The 22,785-nt window shown below is 46.9% G+C and overlaps 1 protein-coding gene across 2 annotated transcripts in view; it reads left to right on the forward strand.

Annotated features, from left to right (window-relative positions):
• The window catches only part of TBC1D2B (TBC1 domain family member 2B), an 84,070-nt gene that overhangs the window by 49,710 nt on the left and 11,575 nt on the right, over positions 1-22,785 (forward strand). For both annotated transcript variants that reach the window (XM_057723561.1, XM_057723560.1), the window contains exons 4-10: positions 582-745; positions 3,562-3,794; positions 4,774-5,172; positions 9,887-9,997; positions 11,003-11,196; positions 14,176-14,670; positions 17,180-17,297. In XM_057723561.1, the coding sequence (XP_057579544.1) occupies positions 582-745; positions 3,562-3,794; positions 4,774-5,172; positions 9,887-9,997; positions 11,003-11,196; positions 14,176-14,670; positions 17,180-17,297 (1,714 nt within the window). The remainder of the gene's footprint in view (positions 1-581; positions 746-3,561; positions 3,795-4,773; positions 5,173-9,886; positions 9,998-11,002; positions 11,197-14,175; positions 14,671-17,179; positions 17,298-22,785) is intronic.

Raw genomic sequence — 22,785 nt, forward strand, 5'->3', positions numbered from 1 at the left:
TGTCATTCTTCAATTTTCTTTCTTTTCTTACTCAGCATTTAAAAAATATTTTTCCATATGATCTGTGTAGCTTTAGATAGAATGAACATTCCACAAGGACAAGAATATTTGTTCACTAGCATATCCCAAACACATAGAACAGTGCCTGGCACATAGTAGGCAATTAATATTTGTTGAATGAATGAATTCACTTTAAGTGATGTATTGTATTTATGTGAATATGCTACAGTTTATTCTCTTGTCAATAGGTGTTTAGATTGTTAGGTGGATTTTGCTAATATAAATAGTGCTGCAGTGGATGTTCTTGTTTGTGTCTCCTTGTGCACATGTTGAAGAAGTTAAGAAATGCTGGGTTGCTGGGTGTTAGGGCAAAAACCTCTTCAATTTATCTGTGTGTTGCTGAATTTTTCTCCTTGGTAATAATTCCCATTTATACTCTCACTAGCAGTGTATGAGAGTTCTCATTTCTCCATATCCTTACCAACATTTGCTATTATCAGGTTTTAGTTTTTGCCAATTGTATGTATATGACATTACGTTTTGCTTTACCATTAAAAAAAATTTTTGATTTTTCCCAAAAGAAATTCAATGTCTTCTTTTCGTCCTGGGAGAGGGCATAACGACAGTCGGAGGAGTGTGTTTTATACCAATGAAGAGTGGGAGCTTTTAGATCCAAGCCCTAAGGACCTGGAGGAGTCCATGGTACAAGAAGAAAGAAAGAAGCAGGTCCCTGAAGGAAACAAAGGTATGGACGTGGCTCCTGTTGTCTGTCATTCTCTCCGCTGCCATCTGTTAACCACTGGTGATGTGGGAGACCCTTTGGCAGCAGGTATTGCTGGGAGCGTGAGGCCCCATGGGAATTGTGTTCTCTTTGTGGGAAATAAAACATCAAGGCTTAAAAATGCAATGTCACAAGAAATAAATAACTGTGCAATCCTGTGGTTCTGAAACTTTTGCAGGAGATAGAAGATCCAGAAGTCATGATGCTCTTTACAGAAATACTGATGTAAAAAAAAATAAAACTTCTTATTTATAGAAATTTGTTAATGCATACAAAAGTAGAAGATGTAGTGTTATACTCCACAGTTTTGAACTTATGGCCTCTCTTCTTTCCTCTGTATCTCCTCTAAGCTCCTGCCCCTCCTGGCACCCACCACCAGCTGGGTTATTTTAAAGTAAATTCTAGATATTAATCCATTGCATCTGTAAACATTTTAGTATGTATCTCTAAGAGATGACTCTTTAAAAGAACCACAGCTTTATCATTCCCTAAACACTTACAGTAAATCCTTCTTTTCTGTTTCCCCAGTTGTTCCATAAATGTTTGCTCTCACTTGGTCTGAGCAAATGAGGCACTAACGAGGCCTCAAGGCCAAGTATGTTTAGTTGTGCGTCTTCTTAGGTCCCTTTCAGTCTGAACGGCTCTCCGTTTTTTTTTTTTTGCCTTCCATTTCCCTTCCATGCTTGTCAAAGAAACAGGGTCTCCGTGCCAAGGAATTGCCCACATTCTGGATTTTGCTGATTGTGTTTCTGCGGGGTCACAGAATATGCTCCTCCGTCCCTGTATTTCCTGTACACTTGTCGCTAGAGCAGAGGCCTGTCTGCATTCACGGTTGACTTTTAATTATGACAAGAATATTTTGGGGTGGGGTGGGGGCTAGGGGTGCTGTGTATGTCTAGTTGCATCACATCTGGAACCACATCATATCTGGTTTTCCTTCTTTTTGTGATATTAAGGTCAGTCAGGATTTAGGGTGTCAGCCTGACCTATTCATACATCTCCCCGTCGGCGTTTTGCCTGATGCATTAAGCAAAGGCAACTTCATGGTCCGACATCCATCATGGTCCTAAAATCCATTGAGGGAATGTTGATGTTTTAAATGTAAAATAACAGCAAATGCCTTATGCTTGATTCTAGCACGAGCTGGCAGGAAGAGGAGGCAGGATTTTAGGAAATCTTTACCGAGAGCACATATTTACTAAAGGAAGTATTTTTTCTGTCCCGTGGGAAAGGACCACCATGACTTGCTTTGGTGGGGAGTCTGCTTGTGATCCACAGGACGGTAGCGTGGAACCCTATGGTCCAGCGTGACGTGGTGAAGATGGGGGTGACGTGCCTCGTGACCCCAGTGGAGCCAGTGGAGGCACCCAGGAGAGGGGCTCATTGTGAACTGGGACTGCCTCCTAGAGGAACAGGGATTTTGGGCTGGGGAATTGGATCGTTGAAGATAAACATTGTTGGCTCTGATTTCTCCCCAGAGACTCTGGGAATGAAATAGAAGAGTGAATCGTAGAAAGATTGGGAAGGAGAATCAGTGAGGCTTAATGACTCAGGCAGGGCAAGAAACTCCCAGCACCCTTGGAGAGCAGCTTCTCTTCTGGGAGCAGCCTTCTCAGCCTCTGCCCAGCCCCTCATCCCTTTGAGAGGGAGCCTGTGTGAGAGACATGGAAGGACAAAGATGTCTCTGGATTTTTATCTTGATGATTCATGGATATTTCCTGTAATAGCGCCAAGAATCAGCCTGCCAGCTTCTTATCCATGTTATTCATGGGAAGTAAGCTCATCTTCATACATACGGAAAAGTCCCGCAGTCAGAAATGTATCGCTCAGTGGATGTTCACCAAGTGAACATATCCATGTAGCCAGCACTTACCTGAAGAAACAGGACAGTACGGGAGTCAGCCTCCATCCCCAAACCCCTTCCAGTCACTACCTCACCTCCCACCCCCTGCCCCCGAAACCACTGTCCTGCATCCTTAACATCAGAGACTTGTTTTGCCTGTTTTCTAAATTTATGTAAATGGAATCTATATAGTATGTACTCTGCTCTATTTTTAATATATATTTGAATCCATTCATACTAAAATTTATTTGGATCCCTCAATATTTTTAAATACTCATTTTTCAGGAAGAGAATAAAATGTGTTTACAATTAAGAAAACAAAAATTTGGGGGTTTTTGGTTTGTTTTTTTTTTTAGTAAGGACAGATTAGCAAAAAATAAGCAGCCAGGGATCCCTAGTATATCTCTAAGTCCTACCCTCTAACTTTGTAAATGCAGGACCTGTCCTCATTAAGGTGCCTGAGGAGGGGACACTTTGTTTTCAGGATGCTGTAGGAAATTGGAGCAATCATGTTCTTTGCTGGTCTGTGTCTCTGTTTCCTTTGTTCCTCAAAGTACCTGAAATAGGAAAATGGTGATGTGAACATATAGGCTTAGAGCGGATCTTTTGGAAGATAAACTTAACGTTACAAAAGAATCTTGAGAGAGGTATAGTACAGTTTTTTCATAAATTCCTCATTAGTGCTAATTTACAGTCTGACTTTTTTCGTCCGTCTTAATGCAAAAATTGAGCAAATAGAGAAAATTTTCTTTAAAAGTGACCACATGAAAGGTCATCTTTGGTTTTGAGCTTGGTTATTATCAAGAATGAAGTAGGAGCAGAGAGTGACGCCTGCAGAACTCCTTAGAGGATGATAGGTGAGATGTTAATGCATTTTACTGGAATTTCTGAAAGGGAAATTTTGGCCTGAACTTAAACAGGTTTTGTTTTTATGTAGGAGTAACTGGCTCAGGATTTCCCTTTGATTTTGGACGTATTCCCTACAAAGGAAAGCGCCCTTTGAAAGACATGATTGGATCGTACAAAAATCGCCACAGTAGTGGTGACCCTTCAGCCGAGGGGTCATCGGGCAGTGGTAACACCAGCAGGCCGGCCTCCGAGATGCAGCTGCAGGTCCAGAACCAGCAGGAAGAGCTGGAAAGGTTAAGGAAAGACTTATCCAGTCAGAAGGTAATTCTTTTTTTTTTTTTTTAAAGTATTTATTTATTTATTTATGGCTGCGTCAGGTCTTAGTTGCGGTGGGTGGGCTCTTCTTTGTGGCACGCGGGCTTCTCTCTAGTTGTGGCTCCTGGGCTCCAGAGCGCATGGGCCCTCTAGTTGTGGCGCACGGGCTTAGTTGCCCTGCAGCACGTGGGATCTTCGTTCCCCGACCAGGGATCGAACCCGCATCCCCTGCCTTGGAAGGTGGATTTTTAACCACTGGACCACCAGGGAAGTCCCAGAAGGTAATTCTTCTCCCTCGCATTTCTGTCTCATCTCATGTAAGCAGGCCAGGGACCAGGAGAGCAAAACCCAATTTGCATATTTCTCTGACTCCGTTATTTCCCAGAAGGTGCTTTTTGCCTAAGGGTTGTACGTTGCCGTGGTCACTGACCTGGGCACTGCTGCTCTGCTTGGTCGTTTGTTCACAGACGTTTGAAATTCTGACAAGAGTGACGACCCCTCCGAGTGGGTCAGGGAGGGTGTTGTCTGCACCTTGCCCGCTCCTGCCCTGACATCGAATCTCTCTGAGCGGAGCTTCCGCCCAAAGCCCGTGAACAGTTGTTAAAAGTTTCCACATCCTGTTAAACAGCAGCTTCCTTTTGAGCGGATCACACCTAATTATACTTAATTCCTCAGCAGGTCAATGAATTTAGAGCTCAGATTTTTTAATACGGGTGAAGATTTACTGGGAACGATTGCTAACTGCAGTCTGCCTGTTCACTATTTCCTGTTTCCTATTATTGTTCTCTGCAGACAGGCTTTATGGAATCAATGTTTTTCCTTCTCTATTTTTGAGATCCTTCAAGAGGAAGTTGGGTATTAAAATATTTCCAGTAAAGTTTCTACATTTGCTCAGATACCAATGGTTGCTCTATGTAGAGTTGTCAGAATTTCTGCTTCCCCCCTCCCGTCCCTGCCCCCCCCCCCATCCTCCCCTGATTCGCAGGAGCTTGTGCGGCTGCTGCAGCAGACAGTGCGGTCCTCCCAGTATGACAAGTACTTCACAAGCAGCCGCCTCTGCGAGGGCGTCCCACAGGACACACTGGGGCTTCTGCACCAGAAGGATGACCAGATCCTGGGCCTCACTAGCCAGCTGGAGAGGTTCAACCAGGAGAAAGAGAGTCTTCAGCAGGAAGTGAGGACGCTGAAGAGCAAAGTGGGCGAGCTCAGCGAGCAGCTGGGGATGCTGATGGAGACCATCCAGGCCAAGGACGAGGTCATCATGAAGCTCTCCCGGCAGCTCAGCGAGTGCGAGGGCAGCGCATCCTCTCCCACCTCCATGCCCGGCTCTCCTCCAGGCCTGGCCCCCACAGCCAGGGACCAGCTGGAACTGGACCGGCTGAAAGTAAGAGCAGGGTGTGGGCTCCCATTATTGGGACAAGAAATCCAGAACCTGCTGACAGCCTGTCCGTTGATGTCGCTCTAGAGCTGCCAGCCTCAGTGAGCTAATTTGGCATGACAGCAGAGCAGCTGTGCCTTTTCTTTTTTTAAACAAGTGTCACAGGACTTCCAGTTAGATAATTACTAGTTTTCTAAGACGCTTCCTTGAAAAATGAAATTCTCAGTCCATCGATGTTGCCATAGCTCAGAACAGTTTCAGATCTTTCCCCTCCCTTGCTTTCGGGCAGCTGCAACTTCTCTTTCTATTTTTACACCCTTAGAACTTCATTATTCCGTATAACCTACAGAGGCTTGTTCTTGCCTTCTCTGTGCATCATTTGCACAGCCTGCTTCAGGACATAATGGAGGCCAGGTGAGGGACCACTGTTCCCAACAGCTAGTGTGGGGTCAGGTGGGAAGCAGACCCTGGCTCCCAGGCACGCCTGGGAAGAAGGCCTGCTCAGAGTCAGTGCCCCCTGTGCCTAAGGCAGGAGGTTCCTGACACTTAGAAGGGAGGGCAGAGCTCTCTTCCTTGCCCCTCTGTGGGCTGGCCCTGGGGATGGGAAGCTGGTTCCTGAACAGAGGTGACTCTCCCCGTCATACCTGGGGTGGTGACCAGCTGATGAGGTAGGAAGAGCACACAGCATTGGTGGGAGGCATGGGGAGTCTGACTCTGTGCCCGCAGAGAAGCGTGCGGGTCCTGAGGGGAGAGCTGAATGGCCTTGGGCTACTGTCAGTCAGGCCACAGCGAGGGTCCCAAAAGTTTTGCTGTCACCAGTTCTCAATTTGGAGAAGTTTCAGGTGGAGAAGTGTCCCCTAGGACATGAGGCATTGAGTATAGCCCAGACCCCAGCTGACCCCACACAGGTCTGCAGCTCAGTCCCACCTGGCCCCAAAGTCTTCCTCACCTGGCTACCCTCTTTTTGCAAATAATGTGGCACCGAGGAGCTTTTGCCCCTAAAATACAGTTTATCCTTGAAGGGTAAAGGTTTGCCACTTTTGAGGTTGTTATTGAGCCTGCTTCCTGCCTAGCAGTACCTGTCATGCAGTGTCAGTAGACTGGATGACTGATGGACATGCCTGGGCCTTAAAGATAATTCCAAAATGGAAATTAAAACACTGGAATAGTGGAGACTTTGTCAGCATATGTATGTGGTCTCCCATAGTGACGACTTCTCAGTGATGGCACCCAGTAGATATATGAGGCCAAAAGGATTTATTGGTGAGAAAACCCAAAAGGGCAACACCACCACCAAAACCCTCAATCTCATTACTTTATAATTATACCTACTACAAAAATAGCTGTGTTTAAAAAAAAGGTCTTGGTTAGTGTTGCCAGTAAAAGTCAGTTTTGTTTATATACACAACCTAGAGTGTACCTGACCCTAAATATACATCCCATCGGTGATACACATTTTACGACCACTTATTTAAGGTCAACTGAATTTTATATTTTGCAAGCATGTCGATTTTTGTAGTGTTTGGAGAATGACGTCAGGGCGTTCGGTTGGTTTCCAGGTCCCAGTGCTCAGCAGTGGGGGCGCTCGGGGAGCCCGGTTTCCGGGGGGGCTGAGTCAGGGTGTGTGGGAGAGTGTGTGGGTTTGTTGTGGCTCCACACAGCTCCTTTTGGAGACACCTGACAGAGCTGATCAGAATTAGACTGAGTTCTCAACCTTTTCCTTTTGTAGGGTAGCAGGTGACATTTTCTTCTCTCCAGCATTTCTCAACTTAATTTATAAAGTCTGTGGCTCCAAAATTCCACAGCAGTCTGGCTAAGTGGTGACACAGCTTCTGGAGAGGCAGAATGGTTGTTAACGGACCTCTGTGTGGCCCGTGCATTCTGAGTCAGTCCTGCCCGGCTTGGCGACCTCGTGTTTTTTGACACTGCTCTGCCCAGGCTGGGTAGTGCCAGGGCATTCCCTGCGCCACGCAGAAGACATGCACAGTCAGAATGTCTTCTGCCACGCAGAAGGCCCTCTGCGGTGGCCCTGGGAGAACTGGAGTGAAGAATCTCATTGCTCTTCATGTCTAGATCCCACATGGCTTCCATACTGATTTCTTCGTTTGACCCCAAATTTAAAATGTCTAGGTGGGGAAAAAAATTTTTTTGTGCGTTTTGGTGGGGGGAGAAGCTATCTGTTTTACTGTTACTGTTACTATCCAGTTTCTTGTTTTATAGTCATTGTATGACCTACAAAGATTTCTTCTTTTTAAAATATGCTAACATTTCTTCTTTGGTCTAATACGTGGTTACTTTCTATTCCTGTAGTATTTTAAGGCAGGAGCAAATATTGGTCTTAGGATTTTACCACCCTAATGATTTAAATGTTTTTTCCATACTTCCTTCCAGGCCTTTTCCATGTTTACATAATTCATCCATTTTTGGAGTAGACTTTGATTTCATTCAGCCTCAGAGCCCAGGCACTTTCTGTGTTACTGTCGCTAATGATTCCAGCTTGTCCATCTTTTGACTCTGTCATCATTTACTTAACCAGCCTCTGTCTTCTTTCCTGTGATTTGTTATTTCATGAATATCTTCATGCATACAGCTTTTCCTTCTTCAGACTCTCATTGATTCAGTCAGCCACGTGCTGGGCTTTGCACTCTGCACAAAGGGTGCGTCTCTGTCCTCCCGGAGCTCAGAGTTTAGTTTAGAAAGCACAAAAACAAAAAAAGCAGAATCACAACTGTAATAAACGCCAGTGAGGAAGGGGATGTGGCCCAGTATGGGGTGGTGGTTTAGACTGAGCATGGGCTTTGGAGCCAGACCTGGCTGAGTTCAAACCCAGCTTTGCCACTCATGACCTCTGACCCTGGGCAGGCCGGTTCACCTCTCTGCCTCCGTGTTCATCTGCGAAATGGCGCTCACCTCATAGGGTCTTGTAAGGGTTCACAGAGGTATTCCACGTTGAGTCCTCCCAGGGCACCTGGCACCTCGTAGAGTCTTAACTTGCTGCGATCATCATTCCTGAGAAAGAAAGAGTCCTTGAGATTCTTATCAGGACTTCCTTGGACTGTAATGCAAAGGCTAGCTTAGAGACACAGGCGGCAGACTGTGGGGTCCTGCGCCCCCGACCTACCTTGTGTCGCTCCATCTCTGTCCGTCATGGCCCAGGGTACTCCTCAGTCGCCCTCTAGCTCACCTTCCCTCAGACAGCCTGCCTTTTAGTAACGTGTTGGTTCATTGTTTCCAAGTATGAGAGCTTCAGGACGCCAGCAGAAAGGAGAACATCGTGATTTAGATGGGAAGAGGAGGTCTTTGGACCTCACTTGGGATTTGACAGCCGCTGTCTCGAGTGCTTGTCATGCCGTGCGGTCTTGCTGAGACTGAGAAAGTGTGATGTGTATCAGAGCTCAGGTGGGCCCACAGCCCAGCAGGCCCAGCTCCCCACCCAACGCTTAGTAGTTGTGCAGCCTGCCTGTGTGTGGCTCAGCTCTTCACCGAGGGAATGGAGATGACAAGAGCAGCTGCCGAAGAGGTGTGAGGTTTAAATGAGATTGAGGCTCTCACGTGCCTAGCACTGGGCAGCTGTACCCCATAGCAAGTGCTCTGTAGGTATTAGTGATTAAAGGGACTGTTGGAACATTTTCAGTTCTTCTGTATTTTCAGGGGAAATTGTATACTGCCGTGGTGGTTTCTAGTCTGGAGGTTGGGGCATGTCTCTGGACACATCTCTGGGGAGTGGCCAGGGTTTCTGTCCGGGACAGCACAGGAGTCAGTGCCTTTCTTGACCACCCCTGACCTGCCCTTAGAGCTGTCGTGAACAGTTTCTGCTGTGATTGAGGGAGAGAAATTCCTCAGAAGCTTCAAACAGAGTAGGGGGAGAAATACATTTGTAGAAGACTGAATTTGGTAGGGAGCATTTAGAAATCACTGCCCTAATTGTCTCAAAGGTTTCCTTTCACTTTCCTTGCTCAGAATTTCAAGGGCTGAAGCTCACATGTGACATCCACTTCTGCCAGACCTGAACTTTTAGTTGGACTTGGCAGAACTTGACACCAGCTTGTGATGTTCTCTTAAAAACAAAGTAAATGTGGCAAAGCTAACAACTGGCAAATTTAGGTGAAGGGTATATTGTGTTTATTGTACTTTTCTTTCAGTGTTTCCATAAGTTTGAAATTTTTTAATGTAGAAAAGTTGAGGAACATGTTCTTTTAAGTGTCTTGTACATTGTAGGTTATAGGTGTTCATTATTAAGTGTAATTCTTTAGTTAAGGGCATTGTGTATATGTGTAGCCATTTCTACATAAACTGGATACTAAAAATAAGAATCTACAGAAAATTTGTTCAGTTTTTTAGTTGAAAAACAAAATTAATGTAAGGCATTACCTTTTGTACCACCTCAATGAATATGGGTAGATAAAATATTTGCATAGATTTAGAACATCAGTTCTACGTACTTCTCTTGAGGTCAGTTGAAAAAAATCACCACCATTAAATAAATTTATTTCCCCATCTCCTTCATCACAGCAGTAGTCCCTGCCTTCCTTCTCCTGCCAAGGGTGACCACAAAGTTTAATCAGAAAGTTGCTAATAATCAGTTTTCAGTTCCTTAGAACTTGCTCTAACTTAGCAGGGTTATTTGATTGGTGGGTCAGCAAAATATTAATTATATAGAATAATTAATTGACATTCAACCAATGTGAATTGATGGCCTTTTTTTTTTTTTTTCCAATAGGATAATCTACAGGGGTACAAAACCCAAAATAAATTTCTAAATAAGGAAATCTTGGAACTGTCAGCTCTACGGAGAAATGCAGAAAGAAGAGAGAGGGATCTGATGGCAAAGGTGGGTCAGGATGGATATATTCTATTATCTGGTGGGAGGTATGATTTAGAAACCATTTAAAAATGGACATGCTTTAAAATCAATTCAACCCCTGTGCTTGGAGGGATGTGGTTACTGATACCAAATTGTATTTAAAATATGTAAAGTGCACAGCACCGTGTTTCATTTCACTTTGTGATGAAGACAAACAGAAATGCCCTGAGATGTGGCTTTTATTCCACCTAAAATGAAGTTTACAGAAAAAAAGTTAAATACAATTCTAAGCTTCCCCAAATTAAGGTTATTTGGATTTTGATTTATGCCATTGAGTTGTGTGAATCAGTTTCTTATCTATAAAGGGGGATGGTGAGGATGATGCCTCCTCTGTGAGTCCGATAGAGTTGGTTTGAGAGATGTGATTGTGGCTGGAAAAGGCTTTGCAGAGTGTAAAGACATCACAGACATTCCAGTTACAATCAAATGAAATTCAATGACAGTGTGTCAACGGCTGTTATATGCCTCATATACCTTTTGAACAGTCCTCAGAATATCTTCCCAAACCTTGTTTCTGCATGTTTTCCAGGGGTGTATTGATTTGTTTGATAAGGGAGCAGATGGGAGCTAGTCCTGGGGCACAGCGTCCTAAGAAAGTATTGGGGTAGCGTCGGATGGCTGCTTGGGGCTTGTGTGCCAAGTGGCACTCAGCGTGACCTCAGTGATGGGTGTGTGGCCTGGTTTCTGCTGCCCACTGCAACCCTGTCCAGAACTGATATGTGTGTTGACGTGCAGAGGCCTTTTTACCAGTACTTCTGTGCCTACCCCCGAGAAGGAAAAGGGGGCCCATGCAGGCCATTTAAATAAGACAGGTGGCCTGTGGCATAAATTCATCTCTTGTCTTTGATATAGTCTCTCTCTGGCTCACTCTGTAGTGGTTCTGGGCTTGTCGTTCATTGATTGCTTGAGATACTCGAGGATTGCTCTTCTTGTGTCTCGGTCGGATGGAGGTAACTACCACATTCTCTGCAGTATTCTAGCCTGGAAGCCAAGCTCTGCCAGATAGAAAGCAAATACTTGATACTGCTTCAAGAAATGAAGACCCCAGTTTGCTCAGAAGAACAGGGGCCTTCTCGGGATGTCATAGCCCAGCTGCTGGAGGACGCTCTGCAGGTTGAGAGCCCGGAGCACCCGGAGCAAGCATTTGTTAAGCCTCATCTTGTCAGGTAAAGGTGCTAGTGACTGTTGGGGATAGTGGGACCCATTTCTTAAGCCCCTCTTTCAACAGCAGTAGCCATTCACCGAGAGCTTTACACAATTCTCCACGTCTCATTTGATGCTCATGACAAGGACTGTCATTAGAACAGATAATTTCATCAGTCTTCCTGTAATAATCAAGTAACAGAGCTGGGGTTCAGCCCAAGTCTTTTGATTCCAAGACCTTTCTCCCAGCGTGGATGGTAGCCAGTCCTGCTGCAAGAGGAACCAGTCTTTTTAGGAGTGGAACCCTCTCCAGAGACACAGCTGCACCCGTGGATAGTTTGATAGCAAAGGGGGCCCGTAAGTGGGAAATTAGGCCTTCTCTGTAAGGGAAGCACACTTGGGTAACCTGGTTCAGTGGTTCAGGACTCACTGAGGATCTGATACAAGCCGTGGACACACTTGGCCACGCATGCAGTTGGACACACAGTATTGCGTATATTTTTCAGAAGATCACAGAGTCTGGAAGCCTGTGATGGGTCTTGGATATCCTAGTTTCTAAAAAATGAGATTCATGAAATATTAGCACAGGAGAAATCTGCAAATCCGCTCAGTCCAGTCTCCGCCCCCTTGCTGCTCTGGCAGCCCTGTGTCGAGGCCCTGCTTGCTGCTGTGACTCGCTTCTCCTGCCCCACCCCTGCCCCAGGGGAAGCTTGGCTTCAGCTTGACCTGCTCTTTCCCTTCTCTGTGCTTACAGCACTGGCCCACCTTGTCCACGTTACTCAAATGACGGGTCAAAATAGGCTGTCAGAGTGCGACCAACACCACTGTTCCGCATCTCTTAACTGAGGTGTGGGTGCCGGGAGCTGCGCCAAGGGCCTCACATGCAGGCTCGTGTTTAACACTCAGTGAGGTGTGTGTTTTTATCCTCACTCAGCAAATGTGGAAGCTGAGGTTAGGGAGGTGATGTAACTTACCCAGGTCACACAGCTGGTGAGGGACAAGGACAGGACCCCAGTCTGGGCAGCTGGGTTCCCAGGCCAGGAGCGCTGTCTCCACGCTGCGCGCTCCTGCTGTGTTTGAGGTGGTGGAGGGACTCCCACGAGTGTGGCCTAGCAGTCTGCCCTGAGGGCACCACGTCTTCTTCCCTAGGGTGTTTTAGGCTCTTACTATTTATGTTGTATGTTTTCAGGCTTTATGTATAAGTAGAACAATAGCTGTGTATATTGATTTACTTTTAACTCTTCATTATGGAAAATTCCAAATATACAAAGTAGTAACAGGACCATATGACAACCCCCATATGCAACTGTTACCCAATAATTTAGCAATTATTAACATTTTGCTAATCTTGTTTCTTCTTACCCTTCCCCTCCAGAGTTTTGTTTGTCTGTCTGTTTGTTTTTCCTAGAGTATTTTAAAGCAAGTACCAGACATGTCATTTCAGCTTTAAACACTTCAATATGTACCTCTAATTGAAGACACTTTTTAATATGCTAATCCTACCATATTCATACCTTTTTGCAACTTATTTGTTTCAACACTGTTTTATGAAATTATGCAGGTTGATATATGTATAGCTCCTGAGCATTTTTTTAACCTGCCTCACACAACTTCATTGTGAGCGTATTACATTTTTATTCCTTTCTCTCGTGGTGAACATTTAGAATGGCTCCATTTTTCCTTGTTACGAACTGTGATGCAGTAAACATCGTGGTACATGTATCCATGTGTCACATCGTGGTACGTGTATCCATGTGTCCATGTGTCTGTGTGAGAGAGTTTCTCCAGGGTGTAGGCTGTTAGTGGAATTCCTGACCTATAGGGAATGCATAGCTTCAGTTCTGCTGGATCTGATTTCCAAAGTGCTCGTACAGGTTTACACACTCAGCAGCAGTGTGTGAAAGGCCTTTGCATTGGTTTTCTATGACTGCCATAACAAATTATTGTTTTAAGCCACTAAGTTTGTGATACATATTTATTATCTAACAGTTCTGTTGCTCAGCTGCTCAGCGTGGTCTCGTTCGATGAAAATCAGGGTATTAGCAGTGCTGCATTCCTTTCTGAAGGTTCTAGGAGACAGTTTGTGTCCTTGCTTATCAAGTTGTTGGCAGAATACAGTTCCTTCTGGTTGTAGGACTAGGTCTCTGTTTCCTTGCTGGCTGTCAGGTGTGGCCATTCCCAGCTTCTGGAGGCCACCTGCATTCCTTGGCTTTGGCTGCCTTCTTCTATCTTTAAAGCCAGCAACTGTGGGTCCAGGCCCTCTCCCACTTCACATTCTTCCTGCCTCTTCTGCCTTTGTCATATCTCTCCGGTCCACTCTTCTGCCTTCCTCTTCCACTTTCAAGGCTTCTGTGATAACTGTGGTCCCATCTGGGTAACCCAGGATAATCTCCCTGTCTTAATTTCTATAACCATAATTCCTCGTGCAGTGTTCCTTTTGCCATGTAACGTGACATGTTCACAGATTCCAGGGACGTCTGCCTACTACAGCAGAATAATTCTTTTTCTTTTCAAGAATTAAAAAACTCTTAATTGTTTTTCATCCCTAATATCTTACAGATGTTTTCTCCCTTGTCCTTTACGAATATTTTTCGAGCATAAGTGTTATGCGTGTGTATAAGTATAATATATAAACATACATGCACATGTATATTAACGTAGCCAAATTTATCAGCTTTGTATTTGCAGTATTGCTTGTTCTGTGCTTTTCACATTTAGCACTTCCTCTAGAATTTTTTTTTCTGTATAGTATCAAGAGATAATTTTTTATTGTTTTAACATAATTTTTTATTGTTTTAATGTAATTTTTTCCCCATATAGATAGCCAGTTATTCTCACCCTGTTTATTGAGAAGTTTATTATTTCCTCACTGAGTTGAAGTGCCTGGTCGTATATCAAAGTGCCATTTACACATGAGTAGATCTCTAGGTTCTTTTTTCTGTTTCATTGCCCTTTTTGCCAGATTGCATCATTTAATTTTTTCCTTTTGTTTTTCTCAACAGTGAATATGACATTTATGGGTTTAGGACTGTCCCAGAGGATGACGAGGAGGAGAAGTTGGTCGCCAAAGTCCGAGCGTTGGACCTGAAGACCCTCTACCTCACGGAAAACCAGGAGGTTTCCACTGGGGTCAAGTGGGAAAACTATTTTGCGAGCACAGTGAACAGGGAGATGATGTGCTCTCCAGAATTGAAGAACCTGATCCGTGCGGGCATTCCCCACGAGCACCGTTCCAAGGTGTGGAAGTGGTGTGTGGACCTTCACACCAGGAAGTTCAAGGACAGCACTAAGCCTGGTTACTTCCAGACCTTGCTTCAGAAGGCGCTGGAGAAACAGAACCCGGCCTCCAAGCAGATCGAGCTGGACCTGCTGAGGACTCTGCCCAACAACAAGCACTACGCGTGCCCCACCTCGGAGGGCATCCAGAAGCTGCGCAGCGTCCTGCTCGCCTTCTCCTGGCGGAACCCAGACATCGGCTACTGTCAGGGCCTCAACAGGTGTGTGCCCAGCCCACAGACGGCTCCCCTTTGCCGTTAAGATAACTTGTACCTTCAGGCACTGCCTGACAGTCCCCTCCCCTCCTGGTGAGCCAAGAAAAGCCAGTCTTCTAAGGGAAAAATGTATCAATAGCTACAGTAAGGTAGTTTTAATTATGCAGTATCCCCAATTCTAGAATAATTAAGAGAAACAAACATGCTTTCGGAAGGTATTCCAAAGTCAAACTATTTAAACAACTAGGTTTCTCGTTTTGATTCCTTGTTGTTCTCATCACACTCAGGTTTTGATCAGAAGTTTGCTTTCGTTCATTTATAACATGTAATATGAAAATAAGGCCACTCCCTGCTTATGCAGGATCTTTGTCAATCAAGAGGTTGCTCCAAACAATTTTTCAGCTGGTTGAAACCTAGCCCTTGAAGAGCCCAAACTTGTTTTCTTTTGGACTGTAGCCTTCTGCAGGTCTGGCATACTTTCCTGCTTCCATAGGCAGAGGACACTCAAAAGCCTCTCACTTTCTCTTAATGATCCAGGCTCCTCATTCTGAGCTGAGCTGTGCCGGGATGAGGCCACGGGAGGTACGGAGGTCTGTTCTCCACGAAGCTGCTGCCCATCACTGGACTTTGAGTGCTTGTGGCTGTTTCTTACCTCCTGTCTGTCTCTTACCTAGCTGGCGTGCTTCTGCTGTTTCTGCTCACTGCTGTCATTCGAGTCCATTTGTAGTCGTCTGTGTAATCAAAGTAGGTAACCAAGCTTGCTAGAAATACGGACAGAGAATGAAGAAGCTCCATGTGTGATCTTTAGCAATTCTCTTGTAAGTCAAGTGCATGCGTTGAGTTTTGAATGCTGACGTTTATTCTGGCAGCTCTTGGGCCTTTTTAATCCTCATCTGTGCTGGATACTGACCTCTAGATAACAGCTATCTCTTTGCATCTGAAATGAGAGTATTGCAGGAAGAAGAGCTTTTAAACCGGAATGTTAGTTGGTTAAGACCTGAAACCAGTGATTTCCAGGAAGCCATTGCCTCAGTGGTGGTCAGGACAGTGTGCCCTCTCTGTGCCCTAAAAGTAATAGGGACTTGGGCTGCTCCTCGACGGTCCTCATTAAAAAAGAATAAAAAAGCCTGTAAACAAGGTGTTGCCTAACAAAGCAGCCTTGTTTTGCTTACATGCAAAGTTCACATTGTATACTCAGTCTAAAAATTCCTGGAAGCTAAAAACCTCTGCAACTTAAGGGATCTTGGCGAGGACTTCAGCATTCCTGTTAGGGGTGCAGTAACACCCCATTTATCTGACATTGCCATGGAATCAGCTCTTCCACACTTAAGGACACTGCCCAGAAGATTAAAGCTTTTTCTGCACCATCACCATTAGGGCCTCTAAATTTTAACCATTTTTTGGAATTTTTTTTTCTCCACATTATTTTGTACATGAGAACAGAACTGCAAACCCAGAACTTTAGCAGAAGAACGCTAGCCTTTTCTAAGTGATTGAGGCCTGTCATCTGGAACATCAGTTAACTTAAAGTGATGTCCTCAAAGGCTCTGCTGATTTCAGTCTCTCTACCCCTTCTGGTGTCCTCAGGTGCTGTACATGTCCTGTTTTTCTCTCCTGTTGTCCATTTCTACCTGTTGTAACTTTTCTGCTCCCCGTCCCATTCATGCCTACTCAAGGTGTCCCCTTCCCAGTTCTTTTCTTTTTTAACCCTTTAATTTGAGATTTCATTATAATTTTATCCAAGGAAGAAAACAAAAACAAATTCTGAGAAGTGACTGTAGGGTTTTCCTGTAAGTGATACACAGAAGCTTCAGATCATGAGCAGAGATTCTTGGATGTTTAGAGAGGGGCTTTTCTCTTGCCATTTCCTTTCCGCCCTTTTGCCCTAAATGCCCACTTAGAGCCAAACCTGGCGTTACTGGGTGAGTAGCCTCTCAGTGGTGACAGTGTTGTGAATAGCCGGACCAGAGTTTCCATTGTGAGCGACATAACAGGTGACACACATGGTCCCCTTTCCCACCCCACGCGCGTGCCGTGGGGGCAGTTCTTTGAGAAAGCCCTCTGCAGTGGTTCATTTGTCTGAAGCCCCATTTCAAGTAAACTGGTAGCAAGAAAGCTGTTTTTAAATCATCATGTGTTCTGTGTCCCTTATAATCACCCCTGGATTTTTTGTGCATAAAAGGATTAGTTGGAACTTCTTGAACAAAAAAACTCAAAGAATTTGCTGCATTAGCAAAAATCTTATCATGAAAACATTTTTTAAAATGAGGCTGGCTGATCATTGGGAAACAATGTCATCCTCTTTAAACAAAAACCAAATGAAGGGGAGGGTGGATGTAGCTTTGCTTCTCAAACTAGGAAATGCCTCCCTCACCAAGGAACGCGTACTGGGAGAAGCGGAAGTCGCGGTGGCCCTGAGAGAGCAGGGCACACTGCAGGGGCTCTGTGAAGGAGGGCTGTGCTGCCCGGTCCCGGCCAGGGGCTGGCGCTCACCTTGTTCTCTGTTTGCTTGTAGGTTGGTGGCAGTGGCCCTCCTGTACCTAGAACAAGAAGACGCTTTCTGGTGTTTAGTCACCATAGTGGAAGTTTTCATGCCTCGAGACTACTACACAAAGACTCTTTTAGGATCCCAGGTACTTCCAAGAATATTGTGCTTCAGTCAGCAACTTGTAGAATTATAGCTGAAAATGTGACCTGAATTAAGCCTTGGTGGGGAGGCTCCATATGCGTGGACCCCTGAACAAGGCGCACCCTGAGGCCGGGCCTGCCCCAGAGACTGGGCCGGGCCGCTCGTGAACGAGTGTCGGGTTGGGCTCACCCAGAGCCCTGGAAGCCAACAGAGGGATTGCTACATCCAGAGAGAAACAGACCAGGCCTGCAGACCTGCTCTGTGGTCACTGCTCAGCACTGTCTCCCCTGGGCTTGGCCTGCCTGGCCAGCTAAGCCATGATCCAGGAGTGCCTGGGGAGACTGGTGTGTTTGCTCAGGTTCTCCAGGAAGCAGAGGCCAAGGCAGAAGCAGACGTGCCGGAGATTTCTGAGGGGAAGCACCCGCGAAGGATCGAGGGGAGGGACTGGGAAAGGCCCAGAGAACCCCCGACCAAGGGAAGGGAGGAGGTTTGGGTGGTGGGAAAGATCCCAGCCTGCTGTGCGGTTCTGAGAAAGTCTTGGCCCGGCCAGTGCGGAGTCCTCGAGCCAACGTCACCTGTTAAAGGTGCACACGCCTCACGGGAATGGGCTGCATTAGTGCCCCTGCCTGCTCACTCACTGGCTGCAAGCAGTGGGGGCGACGTGGTTTCTGTAAACAAACGTGGTGATGGGTCCAGAGGGGCAGCGCTGGGGACTGTCAGCACCGCCCGCAGCAGGAGATCTGAGCGGCACAGTTCACGCCCGCTGCTCCTGGAGTCTGAAGCCAGGGGGTGGGTGGGAGGATGTGGGCTGGGAGAGCCCAGGGGCTCTGTCTCCTCCTGGGACAGTCCTGGCTCTGGACCAGACCCGTGGCCCTTGCAGCCAGGGCATCTTTTCCCTGTGGTGGGCTGGGGCTGCTGCCGTTGCTGGCTTCCGTAATGGCCTTTCCCTGCTTCTCCGCTGGCAGCCCTCCTCCTGTGTCTGACCTTTGGTCCAGTCCTGCCCAAGAGCCTTTCTGTCTCTGCTGCAACTGTGCCTACGTCTGTGCTCCATTGCCTCCTCTTCTCCAGGTTCGTGCCAGTGCTTGGCTTGGCCTGCCTGCTCACAGCTACGGCTCGCCCTCCCTGCTCTACTCTTGTCCTGACAGCTGGGCCCGCGGGCTGTCTCCCAGCCCTCCTGTCGGCCAGCAGAGGCACTGGCGGAAGACTGGAGGAGGTAGGGGGAGCCGAAGGCAGTTCTCTCCCTCTCCGTCATGGGCACTGCGTCCGCCTGTGACTGTCTCCTCCGTGGCGCCAGCTCCTGGTCTGGCAGGTTTTTCATGCCAGCAGGGACCTCCCTGCTCCAGCCTAGGGGTGGCTTCCTGCCCTGGCCCCTGGGCTGCCTCACCGTCAGCTGGTTGGCTTCTCAGCTCTTGTCACCAGTGTGACCGTTGCCCTCGGTCAATCCCTGTTATAAATGTTTAGTGTGGCTTCTGTTTGCCTGCTCGGGCCCTGAGTTTTACTTTGTATTTGCATTTCTGCCTTTGGAGGGATCCTCATCACTGCCTTCTGTTACCACCTGTACTGCCCCCTCACCCGCTGTCTCCCCAGGCCAGGAACTCGAGTCCGCCTGCACTCTTCCTCCCTCCTCTGCGAGGGTGTCCCTGAAGTTGCTGCTTCTGATCACTGCCACCTGCCTGACAGCTGTCAGCTGTTCCCTCGTCCACTCACCATCCCCTCTCCTGCATCATCGCAGTTGCCTCCTCTCTTCCTGCCTTCACTCTCCCAGTCCTTCAGTCCTTCCATCCGTCTCACTCACAGATTCAGCCACGTCCTCGGCACCCTCCCCCTGTCCCCGCCCCAGACCCAGGCCTCTCAAAGCCCAGCCTCCTTCCACACCCTGACCTACTTGCCTGCCTGCTGGGAGCACTGTGCCCTGTGACCGAGCCCTTGTCCTCTGGCGGTGCCCCATTCTCTGTGTACTTTTGAATACAGTTCTGCTACCTAGGCCCCATTGCCCCGCTTACCTCTCTAGAAAGCTCCTGCTCAGCCTGAACCCGTGTGCCTCTTCCTCTGTGACACTTTGCTGCCTTCCCAAGGCCAACTTCAGGGCCCCGCTCCCATTCCTACTGCTCTGGCCCAGGCCTTGGTGACAGTGATTATCTTCCTGGATTGTCCCACGTGCCTGCTTGTCTTGTAGCTTAAAGGTTGCAGCCCTGCCGTTCATTTTAGTGTCTCTTGCACCCAGCAGTGAGTGTCTGAATTTACGTGAGCTCTTGCCCAGGGAAGGGGAGCCCCAGCCGCGTGCCAGCAGCCACACAGCTGCACAAAGCCATGTGAGTGGAGGTATCGCTATCCTCATTTTACTTGGGAGAAAACTGAGGATCAAAGCCACTAAGCATCTTGCCTGAGGTGCCACCACTGAGGGCCCAAGCTGGGGTTTGGACTCAGACCTCTGTGGCTCTGGGTCCAAGCTCGCCCCCTGCCCTGTCACTGCCTCCTAGAGTGCCCCAGGAGGATGGTGGGAGGGCTGAGCTTTGGCCTTCCCGTAGAATTGGCTTTCCTCCCCCGCGTCCCTGTCCCAGGTTCATGGATGTCAGCTGATCCCGGGAGGAGCCCATCTGGTCTCCCCGTGATCGCTTCACTTTGCTAATTAAACTAGAGATTAGTTTTTGTTAACATCGTGGGTAAATTAGTAGGACATGAACAGCAGTGGGAAGAGGCTCCAGGCACAGTCAGGTGTGAATAAAGAGGTCAGTAAAGAACGTTTTATGTGTTCATGGACACCTGGAAGCTAGTAGCTTCAAAATCTCAGGTGACTCAGAGTTTCTGAATGAGGAAAATGAAGCATTGATTTTTCTTAATTTCACTGAGGTGTAGTTGAGCACATTGGTGAGGAGCTTGGGTTTGGGGTTGCATGGCTGAGTCGGAAGCCAGGCCCTCTCCTGTGGGCCGTGGGGGCTTGGCCACATCACTTAGTACCTCTGTTTCCTCACCTGTAAGGCGAGCGTCATACTCTCCTCTTATAGCGTGTCTGAGGTTGAATTCACATGATGATGCAGTAAAAGAATTTAATATGCTTAGAACATGGTAAAAACTCAATAAAATCATTATTAATAGTGTTATTATAGGCAGACGGGGAAGACCTGTTTTAAGTATGAGAATTTAAGATAAAATTTACCTCACATTGTTACATAATAAATGTAAACTCTAAGAAGACATTTTCCCCCGACTTTAAAAGTAATAGATGTTCACCGAAGTTAGGTAATACAGAAATATATATTAAGAAAATGAAAAATCACCTGTTATCCTGCCAGCTCGAGAACCACAGTTAACATTTTGATATATTTACTTTTCATGTTTTCCCAATACATTTAGGTGTCCAGATTGAGAGACTGATTGTCCTGGCTGGTTCACATGGCAGCATGAGCATTTTCTCCTATCATAATATAGTTTTTAACCATCATATTTGGTGGCTGTAGTATTCCATCGGGTGAATGGGCATGAGGTGTTTAACCATTCTCCCATGATGGACACTGTGTAAGGCCACTTGTAAAATGGGGATAGTTTTGTGTGTGCAGTCAGCCCCCAGCGCTGTGCTTTGTAAATCACCGCCAGCCGCCTCTGCCAGAGCCCAGTGCCCGAGCCCCGCGCGCTGCCCTGCAGTCCAGACGCTCGGCAACTTCTCCATCCATCCCCTACGTTGAGTGCACACTTTGCGCCAGGACCTTGCTAGACGCTGAGGACACAGGGATGAATACAGTCATCCCACGTCCTCTTGAGCTCAGAGGGGCTGAACAGAGGCCCGAGCAAGTGTCCCCTGGCAGCCTGCCCCATACCAGCCCTCTGCCAAGCACTGGGCAGCCTCAAGATCAAGGCACCATCTGCCACCTACCTGGGAGGAGAGGTGTGTGCCTAGGTCTTTTCCCACTTCAAGACCAGCGGACTGGTCCCTTCCTCTCAGGCACTTTCAGCTCAGTCCCTCCGGGCAGAGTGCATCACATTGCCATCACGTGGTCCAGTGGTCAGCTGTCCATCTCCTCTGCCCATTTATAACCCCTTAAAGGCAGCACCTGGTTCTCTTGTCTCTCGTGCCCAGCACTAGCCAGTGCAAAGCATGAAGTGTGTGCAAATATGTGGTCGTTGTTTAAATGTTGAGGGATGGAATAGCACGAGCAGAAAATAAGACCCATCACGAGTGAGTGATGCTGACCCTGCCTAGTGGGAGGAGCCAGGCTTCTAGGAAAACTGACCAAAGAAGACGTCCAGGCATGGCTTGTCATCATGGCTACTGCACGTGCACTCATGGGATGCTTTTACAACTTGCCTTTCATTGTTTGGTCCACCTATCAGAATTTTACAGGGGTGGGAAGTGGATGTGGGTGAGAAGAGGAGAGGCTGATACTTTTTGCAGTGATTTTATAACTTCTTATGTACTTTTGTTTTTTAAGTCTTCTAAGAAAATTTAATTATAATTCACTTCAGCCAATTTAGATCTTCAAAATTTTGTCTCTTCTCGTCAGAAAGCAACCTGGACAAAAATGTATGTTTCCAGCCATGATTCATGTATTTCATCCTCTGCACCTGAGGGTGACTTTACAATGCTTTAGAATCATTTCTGTAAAAAATAATGTTTTTTAGCTTTTTCAAAGTTACTTTGCCTTTTAAAATTTAGAATTTCAACCAATGATACCTACTTGAACCTATGTAACATTCTTTTTTAAAAAAACATTTTTGACTATAATGGCTTCTATGTTAAAAAAAGGAAAAAAAAAAAAAAACAAAACCTTCCCAAAAGGATACACAATTGAGTTTTTCAAAGTTTTGGATTGTCCTAAAAAAGGACATTTAAAGTGTCATTTTCACATTTATCTAGGTTGTTTCTAGTTATTTTAGTATCCCATAATCCCAAGAATTATCACACCTTCTGTCTTGACTGATAGGCAGGTGAAAGTTTGGCAGGTTTTCCTGGGATCCGTTTCTGGGAGCAGACTTGCTGTAGGATGCGTCTCCCCGTTTTCTGGTGGTGCCTGATCGGCCTCCCACACGGCTGGTTCACACCCCCATCACAGTGTCCCGGTCAGGGAACGCTAATGAGGTGCACACCCTTCCCGTGCAGCTGGCTCCTCCTCACCGCTGGACAGCTTGGCTTTGGCCCATTGTGCACCTGTGGCTTGCTTGCCTCTGCTGGTCTCTTTCTTCCTCGTGCTTTTCACCACTCACCCGTGGTGACCTCGCTCCACCCAGGCCGTAGAGCCTCAGCCTCAGGTCTCCGGTGAGCTGCAGCTATCCTGCTAGAGTGGCCCTGGGGCACCAGCGTGTCCCAGTCTCCCCAAGCCCAGCCCTCATTCCTGTGGTTCGGCCTCAGGGACCACACTCTGCCCTCTCCATGCCCCCGTGGGAAGCCTGTGTATTCTGAGCAGCCCCTCTTGCTTACCTCTGACAGCAGAGGGGTCCGTAGGTTCTCCAGACTTTACCTCCACATAGTTCTGATCCAGGTGCTCCTCTCCTCCCAC

Source organism: Hippopotamus amphibius, chromosome 2 (genome assembly GCF_030028045.1).
Source record: "Hippopotamus amphibius kiboko isolate mHipAmp2 chromosome 2, mHipAmp2.hap2, whole genome shotgun sequence".
Lineage (NCBI taxonomy): Eukaryota > Metazoa > Chordata > Mammalia > Artiodactyla > Hippopotamidae > Hippopotamus > Hippopotamus amphibius.